This window comes from Salmo salar, chromosome 23, assembly GCF_965601325.2.
Source record: "Salmo salar chromosome 23, fSalSal1, whole genome shotgun sequence".
NCBI classification, from domain to species: domain Eukaryota; kingdom Metazoa; phylum Chordata; class Actinopteri; order Salmoniformes; family Salmonidae; genus Salmo; species Salmo salar.
The window spans coordinates 31,972,060-31,993,743 of record NC_138313.1 but is presented as its reverse complement, the minus strand read 5'-3'; the positions used below and the strand labels follow the sequence as shown (position 1 = coordinate 31,993,743).

The 21,684-nt window shown below is 42.2% G+C and overlaps 2 protein-coding genes and 1 long non-coding RNA gene across 9 annotated transcripts in view; 1 reads left to right on the top strand and 2 right to left on the bottom strand.

The window, feature by feature from the left end:
• Window positions 1–7,280, bottom strand: part of LOC106584401 (AP-3 complex subunit delta-1) — a 41,634-nt gene extending 34,354 nt beyond the window's left edge. For 5 of the 7 annotated variants that reach the window (XM_014169676.3, XM_014169680.3, XM_014169679.3 and 2 more), the window contains exons 1-4: window positions 6,991–7,280; window positions 1,092–1,187; window positions 794–874; window positions 624–704 (exon numbers count right to left, since the gene is read on the bottom strand). In XM_014169676.3, the coding sequence (XP_014025151.2) occupies window positions 624–704; window positions 794–874; window positions 1,092–1,187; window positions 6,991–7,086 (354 nt within the window). In that variant the 5' untranslated portion in view covers window positions 7,087–7,280. The remainder of the gene's footprint in view (window positions 1–623; window positions 705–793; window positions 875–1,091; window positions 1,188–6,990) is intronic. The other 2 variants (XM_014169678.3, XM_014169682.3) reach the window with 1 other exon arrangement.
• LOC145863001 (uncharacterized) lies at window positions 6,409–18,177 on the top strand. The gene is made up of 2 exons (XR_014382321.1): window positions 6,409–6,552; window positions 17,647–18,177. It is a non-coding gene; the product is annotated as an uncharacterized LOC145863001 (long non-coding RNA).
• Window positions 10,932–20,571, bottom strand: LOC106584403 (hepatoma-derived growth factor-related protein 2). The gene is made up of 16 exons (XM_014169683.3): window positions 20,313–20,571; window positions 19,546–19,622; window positions 18,744–18,882; window positions 14,785–14,976; window positions 14,548–14,667; window positions 14,396–14,470; window positions 14,071–14,257; window positions 13,900–13,984; window positions 13,504–13,783; window positions 13,271–13,407; window positions 13,100–13,167; window positions 12,856–12,926; window positions 12,585–12,686; window positions 12,297–12,453; window positions 11,972–12,092; window positions 10,932–11,842 (listed from the first exon to the last, which is right to left on the bottom strand). The coding sequence occupies exons 1-16, from the start codon at window positions 20,382–20,384 to the stop codon at window positions 11,743–11,745; spliced, it is 1,983 nt and encodes a 660-aa protein (XP_014025158.1). The 5' UTR covers window positions 20,385–20,571; the 3' UTR covers window positions 10,932–11,742.
• Between the last annotated feature and the right edge of the window lie 1,113 nt (window positions 20,572–21,684).

Below are 21,684 nucleotides of genomic sequence, written 5' to 3'. Positions count from 1 at the left end.
GTCCAATGGCGGTGAGCTTTACACCACTCCAGCCGATGCTTGGCATTACGCATGGTGATCTTCGGCTTGTGTGCGTCTACTCAGCCATGCAAGCCCATTTCATTTCCTGACGAATAGTTCCTGTGCTGACGTTGCTTCCAGAGGCAGTTTGGGAAGTCAGTAGTGAGTGTTGCAGATGATTTTTACGCGTTACAGCACTCAGCGGACCCGTTCTGTGAGCTTGTGTCCCCTAGCACTTCGTGCCTGAGCCGTTGTTGCTCCTAGATGTTTCCACTTCACAATAACAGCACTTACAGTTGACCGGGGCAGCTCTAGCAGAGCAGAAATTTGATGAACTGACTTGTTGGAAAGGTGACATCCTATGACGGTGCCATGTTGAAAGTCACTGAACTCTTCAGTAAAGCCATTCTACTGCCAATGTTTGTCTATGGAGATTGCATGGCTGTGTTCTTGATTTTATACACCAACGGGTGTGGCTGAAATGGCTGAATCCACTCATTTACAGGGGTGTCCACATACTTTTGCATATATAGTGTAGCCGGTATCAGAGATGGTCTTTAATACATCATGATTCCTTCATCACAGGTAGGCCAAAGGTGCAAGAGAAAAAAAGCATCACTGACCTTTCGGATCTGATTGGTTGTCAGCATGATTACATCAGTGCTCTCATGAAAGCACTGGGAGGCGGCCAGGTAACCAATTCTCTGAAAAGAGGAAGCACCATATTTAACCTCAAACGCTCTCGAATATCCCCCAAAAAATTTAAATATACTACACATACAGATTATCTTGCCTTGAATGTGAATTTGGAGGAGCTCATGACTTCCACGATGTTGAATGCAGCCCAGCTGACGTCATAGCCCAGCATCTGCAACTGTTAACGCACAAGGGGAGAGATTGAGGGAGTCCACTACATGCATTCTCAAATAGCTTTTACTGAGTATGGGCAGTAATCAAAGTAGCTGTTATCTAGCAAAAAAGAATGCATAGCAGGCCTAGGATATAGCTGAAGTGTTTTTGGTTGTGCATCTCTGTTGTTGTTGTTCACAGTGAGGCCAGTTTCAGTGAGAGGTGCTGATCTGTGATCTTACGTAGGTGAGCTTGCAGACGGCATTGGACTTGACAGCAATGTTGTCCTGCTTGAGCTCCTGCTTGATCTCATCGATGCAGGTGGAGATGTATTTAGCCTGAGCAGAGACACAGAAACCAGACAGGACATCAGACTGAATGACAACCTCCACATGATACTCACAGATTACTTTTCACCACTGGTTTACCTCAGTGAACCAGCTAAAATACAGGCTAAGGGGAGTGGTCTTACAGCAATTGAAATGTCATTAATTTTACACATATATAAAATAAAAATGTAATAAACCCAAGCTTCTGATCAGATATGTTTTAGGCTTGTGAGGGTTTTCAGTCTATGATTGAATGGGTGTGCCAAGCTTGTAGCGTCATACCCAAGAAGACTTGAGGCTGTAATCACTGCCAAAGGTGCTTCAACAAAGTACTGAGTAAAGGGTCTGAATACTTATGTAAAATGTGAAAGTTCAGTTTTTTCACTTGTAATAAATTAGCAAAAGTCTATAAACCTGTTTTTCTTTTGGCATTATGGGGTATTGTGTATAGATTGAGGGATTTTTTAAAATGTGTTATCCATTTTAGAATAAGTCTGTAACATAACAAAATGTGGAAAAAGGGAAGTGGTCTGAATGCTTTCCAAATGCACTGTACAAGCTCCTGAGTGGCGCAGAGGTCTAAGGCACTGCATCTCAGTGCTAGAGGCGTCACTACAGACCCTAGTTCGATTCCAGGCTGTATCACAACCGGACTTGATTGGGAGTCCCATGGGGCGGCACACAATTGGCCCAGCGTCGTCCGGGTTAGGGTTTGGCGTCATTGTAAATAAGAAATCGTTCCTAACTGACTTGCCAACTTAAATAAAGGTTAAATAAAAATGTTTTTTTTTAAAAAGCTTCCGTAATAAAAGAACACCATGGTTGTAATAACACTTTATACACATTTACAAACTAACTGTTTTTAATGTGTTTGTTTTGGGTCAACACTAGTAAGTTAACTTATTCAAATTAGACAGTCACAGAGGATTTTCTTCTGAATAACTGGTCAGGGCATAGCACCTTCCATTCAGCTTCAGGCAACATTGATGTAAGGCTTGATCACACCCGTAGTGACTACTTGTATCCGTCATGCCCATTGCTGCTTATCCATTGTTCACTAGACATATCAATGTAATTAATTCCCCAATCAAATACCTTCATCGATACCACAAAAAAACTACAACTTTTTACTCAACACAGCACCAGTATCCCAAAGTATTAAGCAAAAACAAGCATAGAAAACAGCATTGGCATTAATAAATAAAATAAAAATACATAAAGCTACTATTATATTATACTTATTTCGGTGACAACCTTGGTTGATTAAAAATATTGGGTTGTTAACACATTTGTTATAAATGAAGTCGCACAAAAATGTGTGTATTATCACACGAATTAAACCACACAAAATCTGCAGAAATACTTTTTGTACATATTTGCATGAATTGAGTGTGAGATTATGTTGGCTATGAAACAAAATGGCAGAATGTCACGTCCTGGCCAGTCTAAGGGTTAATTGGTATTGTAGTTTGGTCAGGACGTGGCAGAGGGTATTTATTTTATGTGGTTCGGGGTGGTGTGTTTGTTGTAGGGCAGTTGATTTAGGTATTCCGGGGTTTTTGGGCACTGTTTGATTTTCATGTATTCTATGTTTGGGTTCATTGAAGGCAGGTGTTGTCTATTTGCCTTTGATTGAGAGTCCCATATACGAGGGTGTGTTTGTCTTTTGTGGGAGATTGATTTTGCACTGCGTTTTATATAGCCTGCAAAACTGTCATTCGTCGTTCTTGTTGTTTTCTTGTGTTCAACGTCATTTAATAGATTAAGATGATGAGCACCAACTCCACTGCGTATTGGTCCACGTTCTCAGACGACGATTTCTCTATATCATCGGAAGATGAAGAAAGCTGTGACACAGAAATACTTTGAAAACAGCTACTGCAGCATTTATTTTACAATAAATGTGATCATACTTGACTATTTGTATTCACAAATGCCAGTGAAATTTTTGCCCGGTGAATCTCTGACCACCCGCCAACGTGGGTGGTGAAATAGACACGCCAATGCCAAAATCTACCCACATTTGGCAGGCCCTGATTCAGATCCAATTGCAATATTTGTAATAGTTGTTCTAGAGCCAAGACCTACATTTTTACAGCACAACAGGTTCTAAAGGAGGTATGGGGAGACAGTGGAGAGACCTTCTCAGACACTATTTTTTTTATCAGGGGACATGAACAGGCAAATAAAATACCTGCCATACTTGTTAGTGTTCCAGATTTTAGAAGACAATAATATGTGATTTAATGTCAATTGCATTCAGTGTGCCTTCACACCTTCCTACATCTGCTTACCTTCAAAATGAGGGAGTGACAGAATAGATGGATCTGTGTTATTTCCCTCAGCATATATACGTAAAGTAAATAGAGAGTGTCCATGAGAAACCTTGGGCAGGCCAGGAGAGAACACACACTCAATATTTTAGTGAGTTGTCCACTGTTGGCTGGGTAACCACCTTATCTAGGTATGCTGGGTTGGGTTACACAAAAGGGAATGCATTAGGACCCGAATCAAAAGATCATGGCTTAGTAGAGTGGTCAAATACAGTCGAAGCTATTATGCTTTGTATGTCTGCCTAAACAATGGTCAAAATCATGACAAAACATGAACTTTCTTTTCCCATATAACTGCCAGGGCATATTAGCACTCAGTGGCCACCACAACTCTGCTGAAACCAGCAGCAGTGACCAATCAAGGTGTGTATAAAAATAACCCAAGATAGACAACTTGAAATGTTAGAACAGGTAAACTCTAGATATCACACCTAGTCCTAAATCTCATTCCCAATTCAACATTTCTTAGTAGGCCTGATCATGCTCGCTCTGCTGCTTAAGAGCATTCAGCAATAAAATACTCCCTATGTCCTAGCTACTGACTGGCATCATTTTATTGAATGGTGGCAATATATCCAGCCTAACAGCATAATGGTCTCTGCTAAGTGACATAATTTCTTAAACCTAAGGAATTCATTCTGGAGTAACTTCTTCCTCCAAACCTCATCCTAACAACAGTGCACTCTATTGGACTACAAGGTAAAACGCTGTCGACCCACTCTGTGATGATGCTGATTCTGTAATGATCTAGCCTAATTAACCAAACACCTTCACTGACATCATTCTGAAAACACTGGAGAAACACCCATTAAGACAGGAGCACTTCTACCTACCATAAAAGCTATCAGTACGTCACAGGGAACTATATACAGTTGAAGTCATAAGTTTACATACACTTAGGTTGGAGTCATTAAAACTCATTTTTCAACCACTCCACAAATTTCTTGTTAACAAACTATAGTTTTGGCAAGTTGGTTAGGACATCTACTTTTTGCATGACACAAGTAATTTTTCCAACAATTGTTTACAGACAGATTATTTCACTTATTATTGTACTTATTTCACTGTACCACAATTCCAGTGGGTCAGACGTTTACATACACTAAGTTGACTGTGCCTTTAAACAGCTTGGAAAATTCCAGAAAATGATGTCATGGCTTTAGAAGCTTCTGATAGGCTAATTGACATCATTTGAGTCAATTGGAGGTGTACCTGTGGATGTATTTCAAGGCCTACCTTCAAACTCAGTGCCTCTTTGCTTGACATCATGGGAAAATATAAAGAAATCACAGGGGGAAAAAAACTGCTGTAGACCTCCACAAGTCTGGTTCATCCTTGGGAGCAATTTCCAAACGCCTGAAGGTACCACGTTCATCTGTACAAACAATAGTACGCAAGTATAAACACCATGGGACCACGCAGCCGTCATACCGCTCAGGAAGGAGACGCGTTCTGTCTCCTAGAGATGAACGTACTCTGGTGCGAAAAGTGCAAATCAATCCCAGAACAACAGCAAAGGACCTTGTGAAGATGCTGGAGGAAACAGGTACAAAAGTATCTATATCCACAGTAAAACGAGTCCTATATCGACATAACCTGAAAGGCCGCTCAGCAAGGAAGAAGCCACTGCTCCAAAACAGCCATAAAAAAGCCAGACTACGGTTTGCAACTGCACATGGGGACAAAGATCGGAGGAGGGACTGGTGCACTTCACAAAATAGATAGCATCATGAGGTGGAAAATGATGTGGATATATTGAAGCAACATCTCAAGACATCAGTCAGGAAGTTCAATCTTGGTTGCAAATGGGTCTTCCAAATGGACAATGACCCCAAGCATACTTCCAAAGTTGTGGCAAAGTGGCTTAAGGACAACAAAGTCAAGGTATTGGAGTGGCCATCACAAAGCCCTGACCTAAACCCTATAGAAAATTTGTGGGCAGAACTGAAAAAGTGTGTGCGAGCAAGGAGGCCTACAAACCTGACTCAATTACACCAGCTCTGTCAGGAGGAATAGGCCAAAATTCACCCAATTTAGTTAAACAATTTTAAGGCAATGCTACCAAATACTAATTGAGTGTATGTAAACTTCTGACCCACTGGGAATGTGATGAAAGAAACAAAAGCTGAAATAAATAATTCTCTCTGCTATTATTCTGACATTTCACATTCTTAAAATAAAGTGGTGATCCTAACTGACCTATGACAGTGAATTTTTACTAGGATTAATTGTCAGGAATTGTGAAAAACTGAGTTTAAATTTAACTGGCTAAGGTTTATGTAAACTTCCGACTTCCAACTGTATCAACCATTATTGAGGCTGTGCCGTTAAGGAAATATTTGTGTAAACCTTTTCTTGTATGAATATTCAAGTTTTCCAAACCACATTGAATATCCTCTGACGTTGCTGTTCAGCATAAGTAACTAGTATAGTCTACAACCACCATATTACTAAAGCATGATTATGACATTAGTATAGATATATATATATATATATATATATATATATATATGCCCATCATCAGGTGATCTGCTGTCTGACTTCTTGAATATCAGTTCACTATCTGCATACCTGTACAAACTAAATTAATTAAAGGTGGATAAAGTGTGGTAGCTTAAGGGTAAATTAAATGGGAACGTTTTTCAGTCTAGGCTGTCAGAGGTGTGTGGAAAATGCATCCTTTCGTCCACCTTATGCAACGTTGTCACTGACTGACGCTGTAGAGGCCTTCAAAATAAAATCGCCTTCGAGATCTTGTTTGCATGTCTCTGTTATTTGTATTAATGCAATAGAAGGCCATTATACGCAAAAGTAACTTTTTCACTACTGTCCGTTAGCATATCAATGAAGAGAATATAGTGCTGAACAAGACGGATGCGTTATCATTCCACGCATCATCACCAGCTGAGGTGTATACGCTTGGCTAGTTAGTTTCCTAGCTGTCACTTGCTAGCTACTTAACTAAAGTTTGAATGGTTGTACGGCACATTATCATCGGGCAAGGTGATCACCTGAAACCAACTGCCACGAGGCGTAACAAGGTAGCGTTTCACCACCAGTAAGAAGTAGACTCGTGCAAGACCGGCCAACTATTATTCGAAGAGGCGATGAAACCTACCGTTATCAAGCTAACGTTAGTTAGCTAGTCATATGACGATTATTATTGAGTAATGACAGTTAACTAGTTGACTAATTGGACAACTAGTTGTTATTAGTGCATTTACAACTCAGTCTTGGCTAACTTGTTATATAACGTTACATATTTTCATTGTAGTTTATCTGCATATGTGGATAGCAACTACCTAGGAATAGCATATTACAGCCGGGCAGAAAGCTAACGTTGGCAAGGCCATCAAATAGTATAGTAGGTGATCTGGCTAACGTTAGCTAGCTATTTTGCAATGAGATGCGTTACACGAATGTTTACTTACTGACAGTGTGAAATCAGACATTAAAGAAAACACAGTTAATAGTTTTACCTCATCTTCCTTGTGATTCCTAATGCCACGTACTAAATCTTGAAGGTTTTTATCGAACATCCGATCGATGCTCCCTTTAACAATCTTCAACGCCATGGCTGTTGGTTAACTTTTGTCGCTTCTGTCCTCGGGGACAAAGTAGACGTCTTTTGGGTGCGAACCGGTCCGCAAGACAGTCTCTCATCCACCCGGGTACCGTCTTTCCGCGATTCGTAACTGTTTATTAATCCCGGCCAGAGAAGGCGAGGCCAGATGGGGCGTCCTATACTCCGCTGACAAAATGGCGTCTAAAGTCAGCTGACTGGTTGAATTCATGTGGAATTCTCATTATGGAAATCAATTATCAACTAGTACGCAGTTTAATGTGAATGGATGATAATTATTTTCCAGTCATATTCTCTATGCAAAATGCAATTATTCACCAAGTCTGTCAGTGTGTCAATGTCCAATTTTTGCACAGTATGTAGCCTTTGACCTACCTGACTTTTTTTTGCCACAGCCAACTCAATGAGCATTATGCATGACAGCACAAACACATGTAAAAACATGACAATTAATTTGTTTTATAACTTGCATAAATATACACTGCTCAAAAAATAAAGGGAACACTTAAACAACACAATGTAACTCCAAGTCAATCACACTTCTGTGAAATCAAACTGTCCACTTAGGAAGCAACACTGATTGACAATAAATTTCACATGCTGTTGTGCAAATGGAATAGACAACAGATGGAAATTATAGGCAATTAGCAAGACACACCCGACAATTAGTGGTTCTGCAGGTGGGGACCACAGACCACTTCTCAGTTCCTATGCTTCCTGGCTGATGTTTTGGTCACTTTTGAATGCTGGCGGTGCTTTCACTCTAGTGGTAGCATGAGACGGAGTCTACAACCCACACAAGTGGCTCAGGTAGTGCAGCTCATCCAGGAGGGCACATCAATGCGAGCTGTGGCAAGAAGGTTTGCTGTGTCTGTCAGCGTAGTGTCCAGAGCATGGAGGCGCTACCAGGAGACAGGCCAGTACATCAGGAGACGTGGAGGAGGCCGTAGGAGGGCAACAACCCAGCAGCAGGACCGCTACCTCCGCCTTTGTGCAAGGAGGAGCAAGAGGTGCACTGCCAGAGCCCTGCAAAATTACCTCCAGCAGGCCACAAATGTGCATGTGTCTGCTCAAACGGTCAGAAACAGACTCCATGAGGGTGGTAATGAGGGCCCGACGTCCACAGGTGGGGGTTGTGCTTACAGCCCAACACCGTGCAGGACGTTTGGCATTTGCCAGAGAACACCAAGATTGGCAAATTCGCCACTGGCGCCCTGTGCTCTTCACAGATGAAAGCAGGTTCACACTGAGCACGTGACAGACGTGACAGAGTCTGGAGACGCCGTGGAGAACGTTCTGCTGCCTGCAACATCCTCCAGCATGACCGGTTTGGCGGTGGGTCAGTCATGGTGTGGGGTGGCATTTCTTTGGGGGGCCTCCATGTGCTCGCCAGAGGTAGCCTGACTGCCATTAGGTACTGAGATGAGATCCTCAGACCCCTTGTGAGACCATATGCTGGTGCGGTTGGCCCTGGGTTCCTCCTAATGCAAGACAATGCTAGACCTCATGTGGCTGGAGTGTGTCAGCAGTTCCTGCAAGAGGAAGGCATTGATGCTATGGACTGGCCCGCCCGTTCCCCAGACCTGAATCCAATTGAGCACATCTGGGACATCATGTCTCGCTCCATCCACCAACGCCACGTTGCACCACAGACTGTCCAGGAGTTGGCTGATGCTTTAGTCCAGGTCTGGGAGGAGATCCCTCAGGAGACCATCCGCCACCTCATCAGGAGCATGCCCAGGCGTTGTAGGGAGGTCATACGGGCACGTGGAGGCCACACACACTACTGAGCCTCATTTTGACTTGTTTTAAGGACATTACATCAAAGTTGGATCAGCCTGTAGTGTGGTTTTCCACTTTAATTTTGAGTGTGACTCCAAATCCAGACCTCCATGGGTTGATAAATTGGATTTCCATTGATTATTTTTGTGTGATTTTGTTGTCAGCACATTCAACTATGTAAAGAAAAAAGTATTTAATAAGATTATTTCTTTCATTCAGTTCTAGGATGTGTTGTTTAAGTGTTCCCTTTATTTTTTTGAGCAGTATATATTATGTCATAAAAACAAACTATTTCACACCGGTGACCAATCTAAAAATGCACTAGCGAGCATAGACCCATATACAGTGCATTCGGAAATTATTCAGACCCCTTGACTTTTTCCAAATTTTGTTACTTTACAGCCTTGTTCTAAAATGGATAACATCGTTTTCCCCCCTCATAAATCTACACACAATAACACATAATGACAAAAACAAGTTTAGATTTTTTTGCAAATTTATATACACACACATATATATAAACTGAAAACATTTACATGAGTATTCAGACCCTTTATTCAGTACTTTGTTGAAGCACCTTTGGCAGTGATTACAGCCTCAAGTCTTCTTGGGTATGACGCTACAAGCTTGGCACACCTGTATTTGGGGAGTTTCTCCCATTCTTCTCTGCAGATCCTCAAGATCTGTCAGGCTGGATGGGGAGTGTCGCTGCACAGCTATTTTCAGGCCTCTCCAGAGATGTTCAACTGAGTTCAAGTCCAGGTTCTGGCTGGGCCACTCAAGGACATTGAGAATTGTACCGAAGCCACTTCTGCATTGTTTTGGCTATGTGCTTAGGGCTGTTGCCCTGTTGGAAGGTGAACCTTCGCCCAGTCTGAGGTCCTGAGCAGGTTTTCATCTCGATCTCTCTGTACTTTTCTCCATTCATCTTTCCCTCGATCCTGACTAGTGTCTCATTCTCTGCCGCTGAAAAGCATCCCACAGCATGATGCTGCCATCACCATGCTTTAACGTAGGGATGGTGCCAGGTTTCCTCCAGACGTGACACTTGGCATTCAGGCCAAAGAGTTCAATCTTGGTTTCATCAAACCAGAGAATCTGTTTCTCATGGTTTGAGAGTCCTTTAGGTGCCTTTTGGAAAACTCCAAGTGGGCTGGCATGTGCCTTTTACTGAAGAGTGGCTTCCGTCTGGCCACTCCACCATAAAGGCTTGATTGGTGGAGTGCTGCAGAGATGGTTGTCCTTCTGGAAGGTTCTCATCTCCACAGAGGAACTCTACAGCTCTGTCAGTGTGACCATCGGGTTTTTGGTTTACTCCATGACCAATGCCCTTCTCCGATTGCTCAGTTTGGCTGTGCGGACAGCTCGAGGAAGAGTCTTGGTGGTTCCAAACTTCTTCCATTTAAGAATAATGGAAGCCACTGTGTTCTTGGGGACCTTCAATGCTGCAGACATTTTTTGGTACTCTTCCCCAGATCTGTTCCTCGAAACAATCCTGCCTCGCCGCTCTATGGACAATTCCTTTGACCTCATGGCTTGGTTTTCGCTCTGACATGCACTGTCAACTGTGGGATCTTCTATAGACAGGTGTTTACCTTTCCAAATCATGTCCAATCAATTGAATTTACCAAAGGTGGACTCCAATCACGTAGTAGAAACATCAAGGATGATCAATCGAAACAGGATGCACCTGAGCTCAATTTGAATTTCATAGCTAAGGGTCTGAATACCTAGGTAAATAAGGTTATTTTATTTCTAAAAATCAGTTTCCGCTTTGCTATTATGGGGTATTGTGTGTAGATTGAAAATATTTAATCAATTTTAGAGTAAGGCTGTAATGTAACAAAATGTGAAAAATGGGAAGGGGTCTGAATACTTTCCGAATGCACTCTTATTCACTGCAATTCCTCATCCCAAGCCTGGTTACAAGGGTTATAATGTGTAGTTATTACACCAGTCACACCCCAACAAAACTGGATTTTTATTATGGGAATATGGGACTTCCATGAAGTACCATGTGATGACATGCTGCCTTTGATAACAGAAGTGTTCAGATTAGGACCACCATGCTTAGATTTTTATTCAACGATACAAATGATTTTACCAATTTACATAGCACTAAAAACACTTCCAAAGTATGTATGACAAGCAAATGCCAAATGGGCTCCAGCTACATGGGATATGGACAACTTGTGATTAAGATGATATTGTTCACTCTGTACACAATGTATATTATCCCATTCAATAGGCAAGTTATTGAAAGCAGATGGAGAAGACACGATGACAGGGCGAATAATTCCACAAATCAAAAGTTGTTGCAATATCAGAAAACATACTTGTTATAAAAAAGTAGGTGGACCTTAGTTGGAAAACATGTGATTATGTTCAATGGCTTTAGATTTTCATGGTGAGACTGAATTAATAAGAAATGACCAGATAAAAAGAAAAATATTCATAACCAACGGTCAAGACACCCATACTTGTCCAACACACATTAGCCTTTTCTAGGTTCTCTATCAGCTCCAATATTTTTCTCAAAGCCAACAGAAGCCTTGAATTACGTGACATGCAATTACTGCAGAACATTCATCACAAGGCTCCTCTTTTCCCCCTAAATTTCCTGTTAGAAGTGCTAAAAATGGAATCTCTCAATATACATACAATATGAAAGACCAAAGTTAGAGTTCACGTGGGAGAATAATAAAGCAAAGTAGCTTTGTGGGGGGGAAGAGATTGGGGACAGGCCAAGGTGTCGTATAAAAGGAAAAATACAATTGTGAACAAGAAAGGGGTCAGCACAGCGCCATGTATCCAGGACGAGACTAATGAGCTGTTAGCTGTGTTAAACAATTGCACTCCATTTTCTTCAGCTCTCTATTGCTGGCGGTTCAGTCTCTGCAGAGAGAGCGTGGTGCGTTTCATCATCAGTGTGCGTCTGCTGCTCAGCAGGACTATCAGGACTGGGCCTACCATGGAGAAGAGACAAGACTTCAGAACTAGAGCTACATATCTTTGTGATGGTGGCATGGTACCAATTAGCAGAGCAATATTACTATGGACAAGACCAAGATGTGACATAGGAGAATATTATTTACCTGTTAGGGCTTGAAGCCATACGCTCATCATTCTCTTCCTGGACCGGTGATTTTGGGGTATCCTCTAACTCAGTACATTCCTTTTTCTGGACTTCTGATTCCCCATTCACAGGGATCACATCTGATAGCAAGTAATGCAAAATCAATATACTGGCTACAAATGATGGACCTTTCATTTCATTGTTAGCTACACACAGCAAAAGTCTGAATTAATATCATTTTTAAGAGGAGTAATATCCTGAGGAGGAAAATTAAGGAGAATGTGAGAACAGTAAAGAAGAAGTCCATCAGTTGTGATCGTAAAAATATGGGCTGAGACAATTACCAGAATTTTGTGTCTCCTTCCCATCCTCTTCCTGCTCTTTTCCCTCAGCTTTGTGTTTACTTGGCATTTCAGACTTGACCACAAACTGACCCTTTAACTTATTGTAGACCTGGCTGGCCTTTTCCATAACGGCACTGCTTGCCTTGTATCGACGGATCTACAGTAAGACAAACATCAATCAGAACAACAGCGTGGTTCACAAGGGCCAGAAAAACAAGAGAGATAATGAAATGTACACAGCGGCTCTATAAAGTTCACTTTCATTAAGGGGTTCAGACGGAAAGGCACCTTTTTAAGTGTGGCGATAACATCAGAGTTCTTCTGCAGGATGTGGCTGGTGACCGGCACAGCCTCGAGCTCTGCCAGGGCCAGTAGACAGCGCTCGATGTCCTGCAGAGCAGACATAACATGATAGAATACCACAATGTGCAAGTAACCCTTAATTGGTAAACAAAACAATTATATACCTCATGCCACTTGTCATGCTGCTTGTAAAATCCCAACTATGTGATAATAACTTTTCTGTTGGCAATGAATGGAGCCCCTTATGTTTACTCACTGGGTTGTCCACTTTCAGCGCAAACTTGATGTCAGTGTGCAGCTTCTGCAGCTTTTCGTCTGGAGTTGGCTCTGTGTGCAGACACAAAAAGACAAGGAGTAAGGACATGAAAAGTTGATATTATCTGGCTCTGGCACTGTATCGGACCAACCGTTTGTCACAATATGAGACTATGCTAATGAGTTTCCCATATGCATGCTTTCCAAATGGACACCGTAAATTGGGAGTAACATTGAGCTTTGACCTTTTTTCTTCTCTACTTTCCTCTCGGGAGGTCTCTCGGGTTTGCGTTTGGGCTTGTCAGGCTTGGACCTGAGGGAGAGAGCTCAGTGATCTGTGTGCATTTATATTTAATGAAGATATCTAATGTGATCTGTACTCTAATCTTTTGTCTGGTTCAGCCATGTGCATTTACCTCCCTCTGGGCCTCTCTTCTGACCGCTGGGCTCGCTTTTCCTTCACTTCTTTCTCCTTTTTGCCTTTACCATGATCCCTCTCTTTCTTTGTTCTCCCTTTCTTCTGGTTGTCTGAACGCTTTGCAGATTTTTTCACCTGATTATGGTTAAATACAATGTTCAACAAATCTATTCTAGATGATACAAAAACAAACAAATGTCCACTCTTTAAACAGTCTTCCATGCTAGTTACCTCAGGTCCAGAGTCAGAGTCGGAGGGGGCGGGGATGGGTGGCGGTGGGGGTTTCTTGGACTTCTTCAGTGGGTGATCATCTACACCCTCATCTGAGCTGTTTTCACCACTGCTCTTTCCCTTCTCCTTGTCCTTCTTTCTCTGCTCATCTTCTTCCTTCTCCCTCTCCCGATACTTGAGGATCTCCTCTGCCTGCTCCTTCTTCCGCCGTTCCTCCAGCTCTTTCCGACGCTCCTCATCTCTCTTTTTCCAGTCACTGACGCGGTCAGGCTCACTGTCGCTATAGTACACAGTATAGGATATCATTCATAATGTACTAATTTATTGATACAAGTCATTTATAAATGTATTAACATAGCACACAACCAATGTGGAACAGACTAGAGCCATGCTGACCTGTCGCTGTCAGAGGAAGACGCCGGTGCTCTAGCCTGGGCAGCTTTGGGTTTCCGTCCACCCCGAGGCTTTGGCAGAGGCTTCTCTGATTGGGACAAATGGCAAAGAGGGTTATGCAGTGACAAATACAGTTATCATACACTGTGTAATACCAGACATTACAGCTCTCACCTTTCTTGCGCGCTTGAGGGGCCTTCCGTGGAGGTGGTTGTGGCTCTGAGTCAGAGTCGGATTTGGAGCCAGACTGAGATTCGGATCCAGACAGAGCGGGCCGTGGCTTCTCATCTTCTGAGTCACTGCCCCCTTTCTTCTTGTCCGACTGAGACCCAGAGTCAGAGTCTGAGTCAGACACCGCCTTCTACAACAGCCCACAGAGAGAAACAGAGAGAGATAAAACACAATGAGAGAGCCAGCAGTCACTGTGAAACCACAAACAGTGCTTTATCTACTCAGCTCCAAGGGCTGTTTGACACCTGAAGGGCGTCCCTTTCCTCACCTTCTTCCCTTTGCCACCTCCAGCCTTCTTCCCACTGCCACGGCCTGCTGCCGCCTTCTTCTCTGGGGTGAAGTCCTACAGGGGCAAACAAACAAGACCCCATCAATTAATATTCTCATGCTAGTGTACAACGTGTGCATGTGTCAACTGACCTGGTCACTGTTCTTTCCAGAGTCTGAGTCAGAAGGGGAAGGGTCTGGCTCAGAGGGTGAGCCACTCTCCTCGCCATCCCTGTCACTGGACGAACCCCGGGCCTTCTTCACAGGGGGGCGCTGAATGAGAGATAGAACAGAGATGTTATATTATAACAGAGGCGCATCTAAGCAACCACAGTTTTGTTCGGAGGGCATTAAAATCCCGAAACACTAAAATTATAATTTCGCAATCACCTTGGCAGCTTGGGCCTTCCTCTTGATCCCTCCTCCACCACTGCCGCCACCACCTCCTCGATCCTCACTTCCTGAGTCAGAATCTACCTCACTTCCTGAATCTGCCTTACTGGGCACCACTGCTTCCTTGTCATCCTCTGCATCACTTCCTGCTGCATCGTCATTAGCGTCACTGCCAGACGAGCTGGCAGGCTATGGTGTGAATGGAGAGATCAATTAAATCAATGTTTATCCCATGCATAGGATACAGCATGTGTAAACAGGACAGTGAAAAGCTTAATTGCAAGCCCTCCTCATCAATGCAGAAATACTAAGTCATATAAAAGAAATAAACCATTATGAATAAGATTCAAACACACACACACGGTTGGTACCAGTACTGACATCAATGTCAGGAGTACTGGTGACAGTTGAGGTAAAGCTATATAAATGAGGTAAAGAATAAAAAATGGTATATGTGTAAACAGGTTAAAGGGACTGAGCAGAAAATATAAAAAGAATAGTAGCAGTGAGTATGGTGACTGTATGTGTGGTTGTGTGTAGTTTGCAAGTGTCAGTCAGGGATGCAAACTGGTGAGGGCCCAAAAGGGTGACAAATGGTGTTTGCACAGAAACGCGCAAAAACAATCCATGCGAAGTGCAAGAACGTTTGCTTATCTTCAGAGAATAACAAGTACATGATACACATTTAAAAATAGTGTCCTGGGGTAGAGTTAGGCTCTGGGTTTAAGGTTTATCATGACATGTAATGATAATCTTAGTCTCCCCAGACAGGAATACATCAGTCTTCAATGCACCCGACCTGACAAGTTGTTCTATAGAGGTGCATAAAGAAAAGTAAAACACAAATCCTGTCTCACATCTAATACATTGCAAGGTGCTTTCAGTGTTAAAATACAATAACTTATATACATAAACACAATTACACAGGGCTCTAATCTGACATTGTTTACAAGGAGTACTTGAGCGCAATGAAAGTATTTGAAGAAGAGTATTTTAATAACAAATTACTAAAGGTTACTGAATAAAAAGGTTTTTGGAATGTTCTAAGCTCAATAAGGCAGTGGCAAGAAAAAGTATGAACCCGTTGGAATTACCTGGATTTCTACATAAATTGGTCATAAAATGTTCTGATCATCTCAGTCACAACAAGACACAGTCTGCTTAACCTAATAACAAACTATTATAAATGTTCATGACTTTATTGAATACAGTGTAAACATTCACAGTGCAGGGTAGAAAAACTGAACCTTTGCATTTAATAACTGGTTGGCAGCAATAACCTCAACTAAACATTTTCGGTAGTTACGGATCAGACCTGCACAACGGTCAGAAGGTATTTTGGACCATTCCTCTTTACAAAACTGTTTCAGTTCAGCAATATTCTTAGGATGTCTGGTGTGAACTGCTCTCGAGGTCAGGCCACAGCATCTCAAATCGGGTTGAGGTCAGGACTCTGACTGGGCCACTCCAGTAGGTGTATTTTCTCCTGTTGAAGCCATTCGGTTGTTGATTTACTTCTGTGTTTTGGGTCGTTGTCCTGTTGCATCACCCAACTTCTGTTGAGCTTCAATTGGCAGACAGATAGCCTAACATTCTCCTGCAAAATGTCTTGATAAACATGAGAATTCATTTTTCTGTCAATGATAGCAAGCTGTCCAGGCCCAAACCATGATGCTCCCTCCACCATACTTTACAGTTGGGATGAGGTTTTAATATTGGTGTGCTGTGCCTTTTTCTCACCACACATAGTGTTGTGTGTTCCCTCCAAACAACTCAACTGTAGTTTAATCTGTCCACAGAATATTTGGACAGTAGCGCTGTGGAACATCCAGGTGCACTTTTGCATACTTCAGACATGCAATGTTTTTTTGGACAGCAGTGGCGTCTTCCGTGATGTCCTCCCATAAACACCATTCTTGTTTAGTGTTTTACGTATCGTGGACTCGTCAACAGAGATGTTAGCATGTTCCAGAGATTTATGTAAGTCTTTAGCTGACACTCTAGGATTCTTCTTAACCTCATTGAGCATTCTGCATTAGCATTAGCAACAGTGCTGAACTTTCTCCATTTATAGACAATTTGTCTTACCGTGGACTGATGAACATGAAGGCTTTTAGAGATACTTTTGTAACCCTTTCCAGCTTTGTGCAAGTCAACAATTCTTAATCTTAGGTCTTCTAAGATCTCTTTTGTTCGAGGCATGGTTCACATCAGGCAATGCTTCTTGTGAATAGCAAACTCACATTTTGAAAGTGTTTTTTATATTGCAGGGCAGCTCTAACCAACATCTCCATTCTCATCTCATTGATTGGACTCCAAGTTTGCCGACTCCTGACTCCAATTAGCTTTCACATACTTTTTCCAACCTACACTGAATGTTTAAATGACTTATTCAATATAGACAAGAAAAATACAATAATTTGTGTTATTAGTTTAAGCACACTGTCTATTGTTGTGACTGAAGATCAGATCACATTTTTTGACCAATTCTTGTAGAAATCCAGGTTATTCCAAAGGGTTCAAATACTTTCTTGCAACTGTACACTCAAATAGGAGTCAGTTAAGTGAGACAAATGTTCAGCTGCCACTTTAAGGGCGGGAGGTTCTCGTGGTAACAGTAGAGAATCTCAGACATCTCGCAGTTGCATCAATTGCAAACTGACATTGAAAAATAACCTAGTCTGTGAACGAAAGGATGTAAATAGGCAAGAAAGCCTCCAGTATTTATGCTGCAGTAGTTTGTGTGTCGGGGGCTAGGGTCAATCTGTTATATCTGGAGAATGTCTCCTGTCTTATTCGGTGTCCTGTGTGAATTTAAGTATGCTCTCTCTAATTCTCTCTTTTTTCTTTCTCTCTCAGAGGACCTGAGCCCTCCTTGGGACCCTCGGACTCCTTGCTGTCCCCAGTCCACCTGGCCGTGCTGCTGCTCCAGTTTCAAATGTTCTGACTGCGGCTATGGAACCCTGACCTGTTCACCGGACGTGCTACCTGTCCCAAACCTGCTGTTTTCAACTCTCTAGAGACAGCAGGAGCGGTAGAGATACTGTGAATGATCGGCTATGAAAAGCCAACTGGTGCTGACCTGTTGCACCCTCGACAACCACTGTGATTATTATTATTTGACCCTGCTGGTCATCTATGAACATTTGAACATCTTGGCCATGTTCTGTTATAATCTCCACCTGGCACAGCCAGAAGAGGACTGGCCACCCCTCACAGCCTGGTTCCGCTCTTGGTTTCTTCCTAGGTTCTGGCCTTTCTAGGGAGTTTTTCCGTGCTTCTACACCTGCATTGCTTGCTGTTTGGGGTTTTAGGCTGGGTTTCTGTACAGCACTTTGTGACATTGGCTGATGTAAGACGGTCTTTATAAATAAATTTGATATGAAACAAGGTCAAAGTCACACTTTAGTAGACTTTCTGGTAAATCTGGTCAACTTCTATGCCTGTATTCTTCTAAAATGTTCATCTATGAGAAACAACCTTTAGATCCACACGATTCACGTGGATGGCCTATTTTGAGAACCAAATGGCGAATATTGCCGAAAAGCGATGAGTCTGCTACCCTGGTCAGTGTATGTGTGTATAGTCAGTTCAGATATTCCATGGGTGATTAGTTGTTCATCAGTCGTATTGCTTGGAGGACGAAGCTGTCTCAGACCCTGTTGGTCTGAGACCTAATGCTCCGTTACCGCTTATAAGTGATTGTTGAAGAACATGTGATACAGAGTGCTGACCGAGCAGATAATTCCACCAACAGGGAGCTGCATGGTACTGTAACTTGGCCAATCTATCACATCCTAAACTGAGACCTGAGGCACTTTTTAGGGGAATGAGTCACTGATCTAAATGGATCTCAGTGCACAGCAAGAGAGAAACCAGGGGTAACAGCACTCAGTTGTAACTGGTCAGTATTAGAGAAACGGTATTGAGTTGGACTTCTGATAAGATGTACTTACTGCAGGAGCACTGTAGGAGGCGTGAGGGTTGTTCTGGATTTCCCACAAGCCCTCGTTGAAGCCCTTTCTTTTGTTAGGTTTTCCAAAGCGCTCACTGTGCTTCTCATAGGCAAAAAGGTCCTTTGGTGCAAGGAATGCTCTGAGGAAGAGAGAGCATGATTTGATAACACATTACTTTATATTGCGATAGTATTTACGAGACTATAATTCTGAGTCACTAAATTAAAAAGCCAATACCTGGCGCAGACAAACTCCATGCTTACCGGGTAGATGACACAGAGTTTCTGCATGATGTGAAAGCCATGAACTGGCAACAAACTACAGTACTGACAGTTATTTTGCCACCTAGTGGTGGTTTAAGAATAGTCCATCTGCCATCGTGCAAAACTACTGCTGTATGACCAAAACACTAAACTTTTCACACACACACACACACACACACACAAATGGACCTAGATCACTTAAGACATAAACCAGTAATGAAAAACTCATGAATGGGTTTCAAAAGTTTAAAATAAGTTAAAGAAAATATAGTGCATCAACAAACATGGAGGACACATCACAGAAATACGAGTGCCGATACTTCAAGTAAACATACAACACATTAGGTAGCTGGGGACAACAGGATAAACAGAACCAGCTGGAAAATAAATACAAATCAACATTTATTTTTTGCATCAATCTCTCTCTCTATATATAACTGATCTAATAAAGGACAATGGTGAATGTAGTATACCACAGTTTCAAGTCCATCCTGAGATTCCCATCCTGCTATTCTAAATCAAACAGACACAGCACTTACGTTTCATGGGTCCCAAAGAAGAAGATAGGGATTTTATTGGGAGGGGGTTTCACTGCCCCATCTGCGACATCCTCAATCTAGAAGAACGAGAACCACACAACAAAAACAAAAGTGTGAGAGACATCCAAACTAGGTACAGGAGAGAATATATATTCACTGCTCTTTGTAGTCTGATCCTCAAGTCAAGTTGGGAAAATTAGGAAAATAAGGTTGGAAATAAGTAGACAATATTGTGGCCTTGTCTGAACCCTTCACTCCAGACAGACACCTTGATTGGTACAATCTGTTGAATTTTCAAATAACAGTCAAATCCTGGGAAGAGGTTAACACATCAAAGTCATTTCCAGAAAACCAAATATTTGTGTTTACTGTACCAAAAATCACCTGATTATTTAACAACTATAGCTAGGATTTTATTTTACAGGGCAGTGAGTCTGCAAATCAAACATTTAATCTTCAATCAACGCACACCAAAAAGCACAGTACAGCTAGCTACTTAGCACTGCCTGGTTGGACAAAATACATGTACACAACACAAACATGAACGTCATTCCCCAAGTAGCCTGGTTATACTTTGCATAAAAAAGATCCAGCAACAAACATTTTGCAAACAGAATGGTAGGACAACAAAGCAATTCTATATTTCCAAGCACGAGGCAAGGCTAGCTGGCTATAATATTAGCTATGTCAGTCATTGCCAAGGATGCACAGCAAAACTCCAGCGTCCCCTCCGCCCACCCGCTTCTCTCTGGCTGCTGCTAGTTTACCCTGGCTGGCCAGTGGGGGTACCCCTTCATTTTGGCGAAGACCAGGTCTCCGGGTTGAAAATTGTGCGGCATTGTTCTGCCCCTCTGTGCAGCCTTTTCTTTCTTCTTTAGCTAACACTGGAGGTCTTTGTGCGTTGCTTCTTGGCCGTTTTCAAGCCGACAAAAAACCTGCAAAACGATAAAGTTAGCTAGATAGCAAGCTAGCTTCTCAATAGCGCGAGATGAGGCGGTTAGCTTCACAAGAATAGCTTCCGCTAACCGTGATTATCAGAGCGGAAATCCCTCCTACTAGCGACTATAATTGGTTTAATTTTTTGTCAATCCATTCTTCAAACCAATCATATTCTACTATATGTACACTATAAATTCGATATCGTTTTCCTAAGTTGACTGGCTACTAATTAGGAAATGCATACTAACATCAATACAAAAGGTTTAGAATAGAAACCAAACCTTTCTTTAGCGTGTCTTTACCAACAGATTGACAAAAATATAAAAATTAACAATCGTTCGCAGTCATACAGCGAATATATGCCACCCCTAAGCGCACAGAGCTGGATGATATTTTGTATTTATTTATTTAACCTTTATTTAAAAACGACGCTGGTCCAATTGTGCGCCACCCTATGGGACTCCCAATCACGGCCAGTTGTGATACAGCCTGGAATCAAACCAGGGTCTGTAGTGACACCGCCAGCACTGAGATGCAGTGCCTCAGACTGCCTCGCCACTCCGGAGCCCAATATTGCCAAAATCTATATTATGATAAACTTAACAATAAGCACCACAAATATTTTATTTATTTACTACTAGTTTGATTGTTGTAGCCATAAGTTTTACCATTAACAATAACCCATGTTAGCAAACCCATTTCATTTAACCCATTTAATTGGCTCCCGATTGGCGCAGCGGTCTAAGACACTGCATCTCAGTGCTAGAGGTGTCACTACAGACCCTGGTTCAATCCCGGGCTGTATCACAAGCGGCATGATCGGGAGTCCCATAGGGCGGCACACAATTGTCCCAGTGTCGTTAGGGTAGGGTAGGGTCTGGCCAGGATAGGTCGTCATTATAAAATAAGAATTTGTTCTTAACTTAATTTTTTTATTTCACCTTTATTCAACCAGGTAGGCTAGTTGAGAACAACTTCTCATTGACAACTGCGATCTGGCCAAGATAAAGCAAAGCAGTGCGACACAAACAACAACACAGAGTTACACATGGAATAAACAAACATACAGTCAATAATACAATAGAAAAATCTATATACAGTGTGTGCAAATGAGGAAGGATAAGGGAGGGAAGGCAAAAATTAGGCCATAGTGGTGAAATAATTACAATATAGCAATTAAACACTGGAGTGACAGATGTG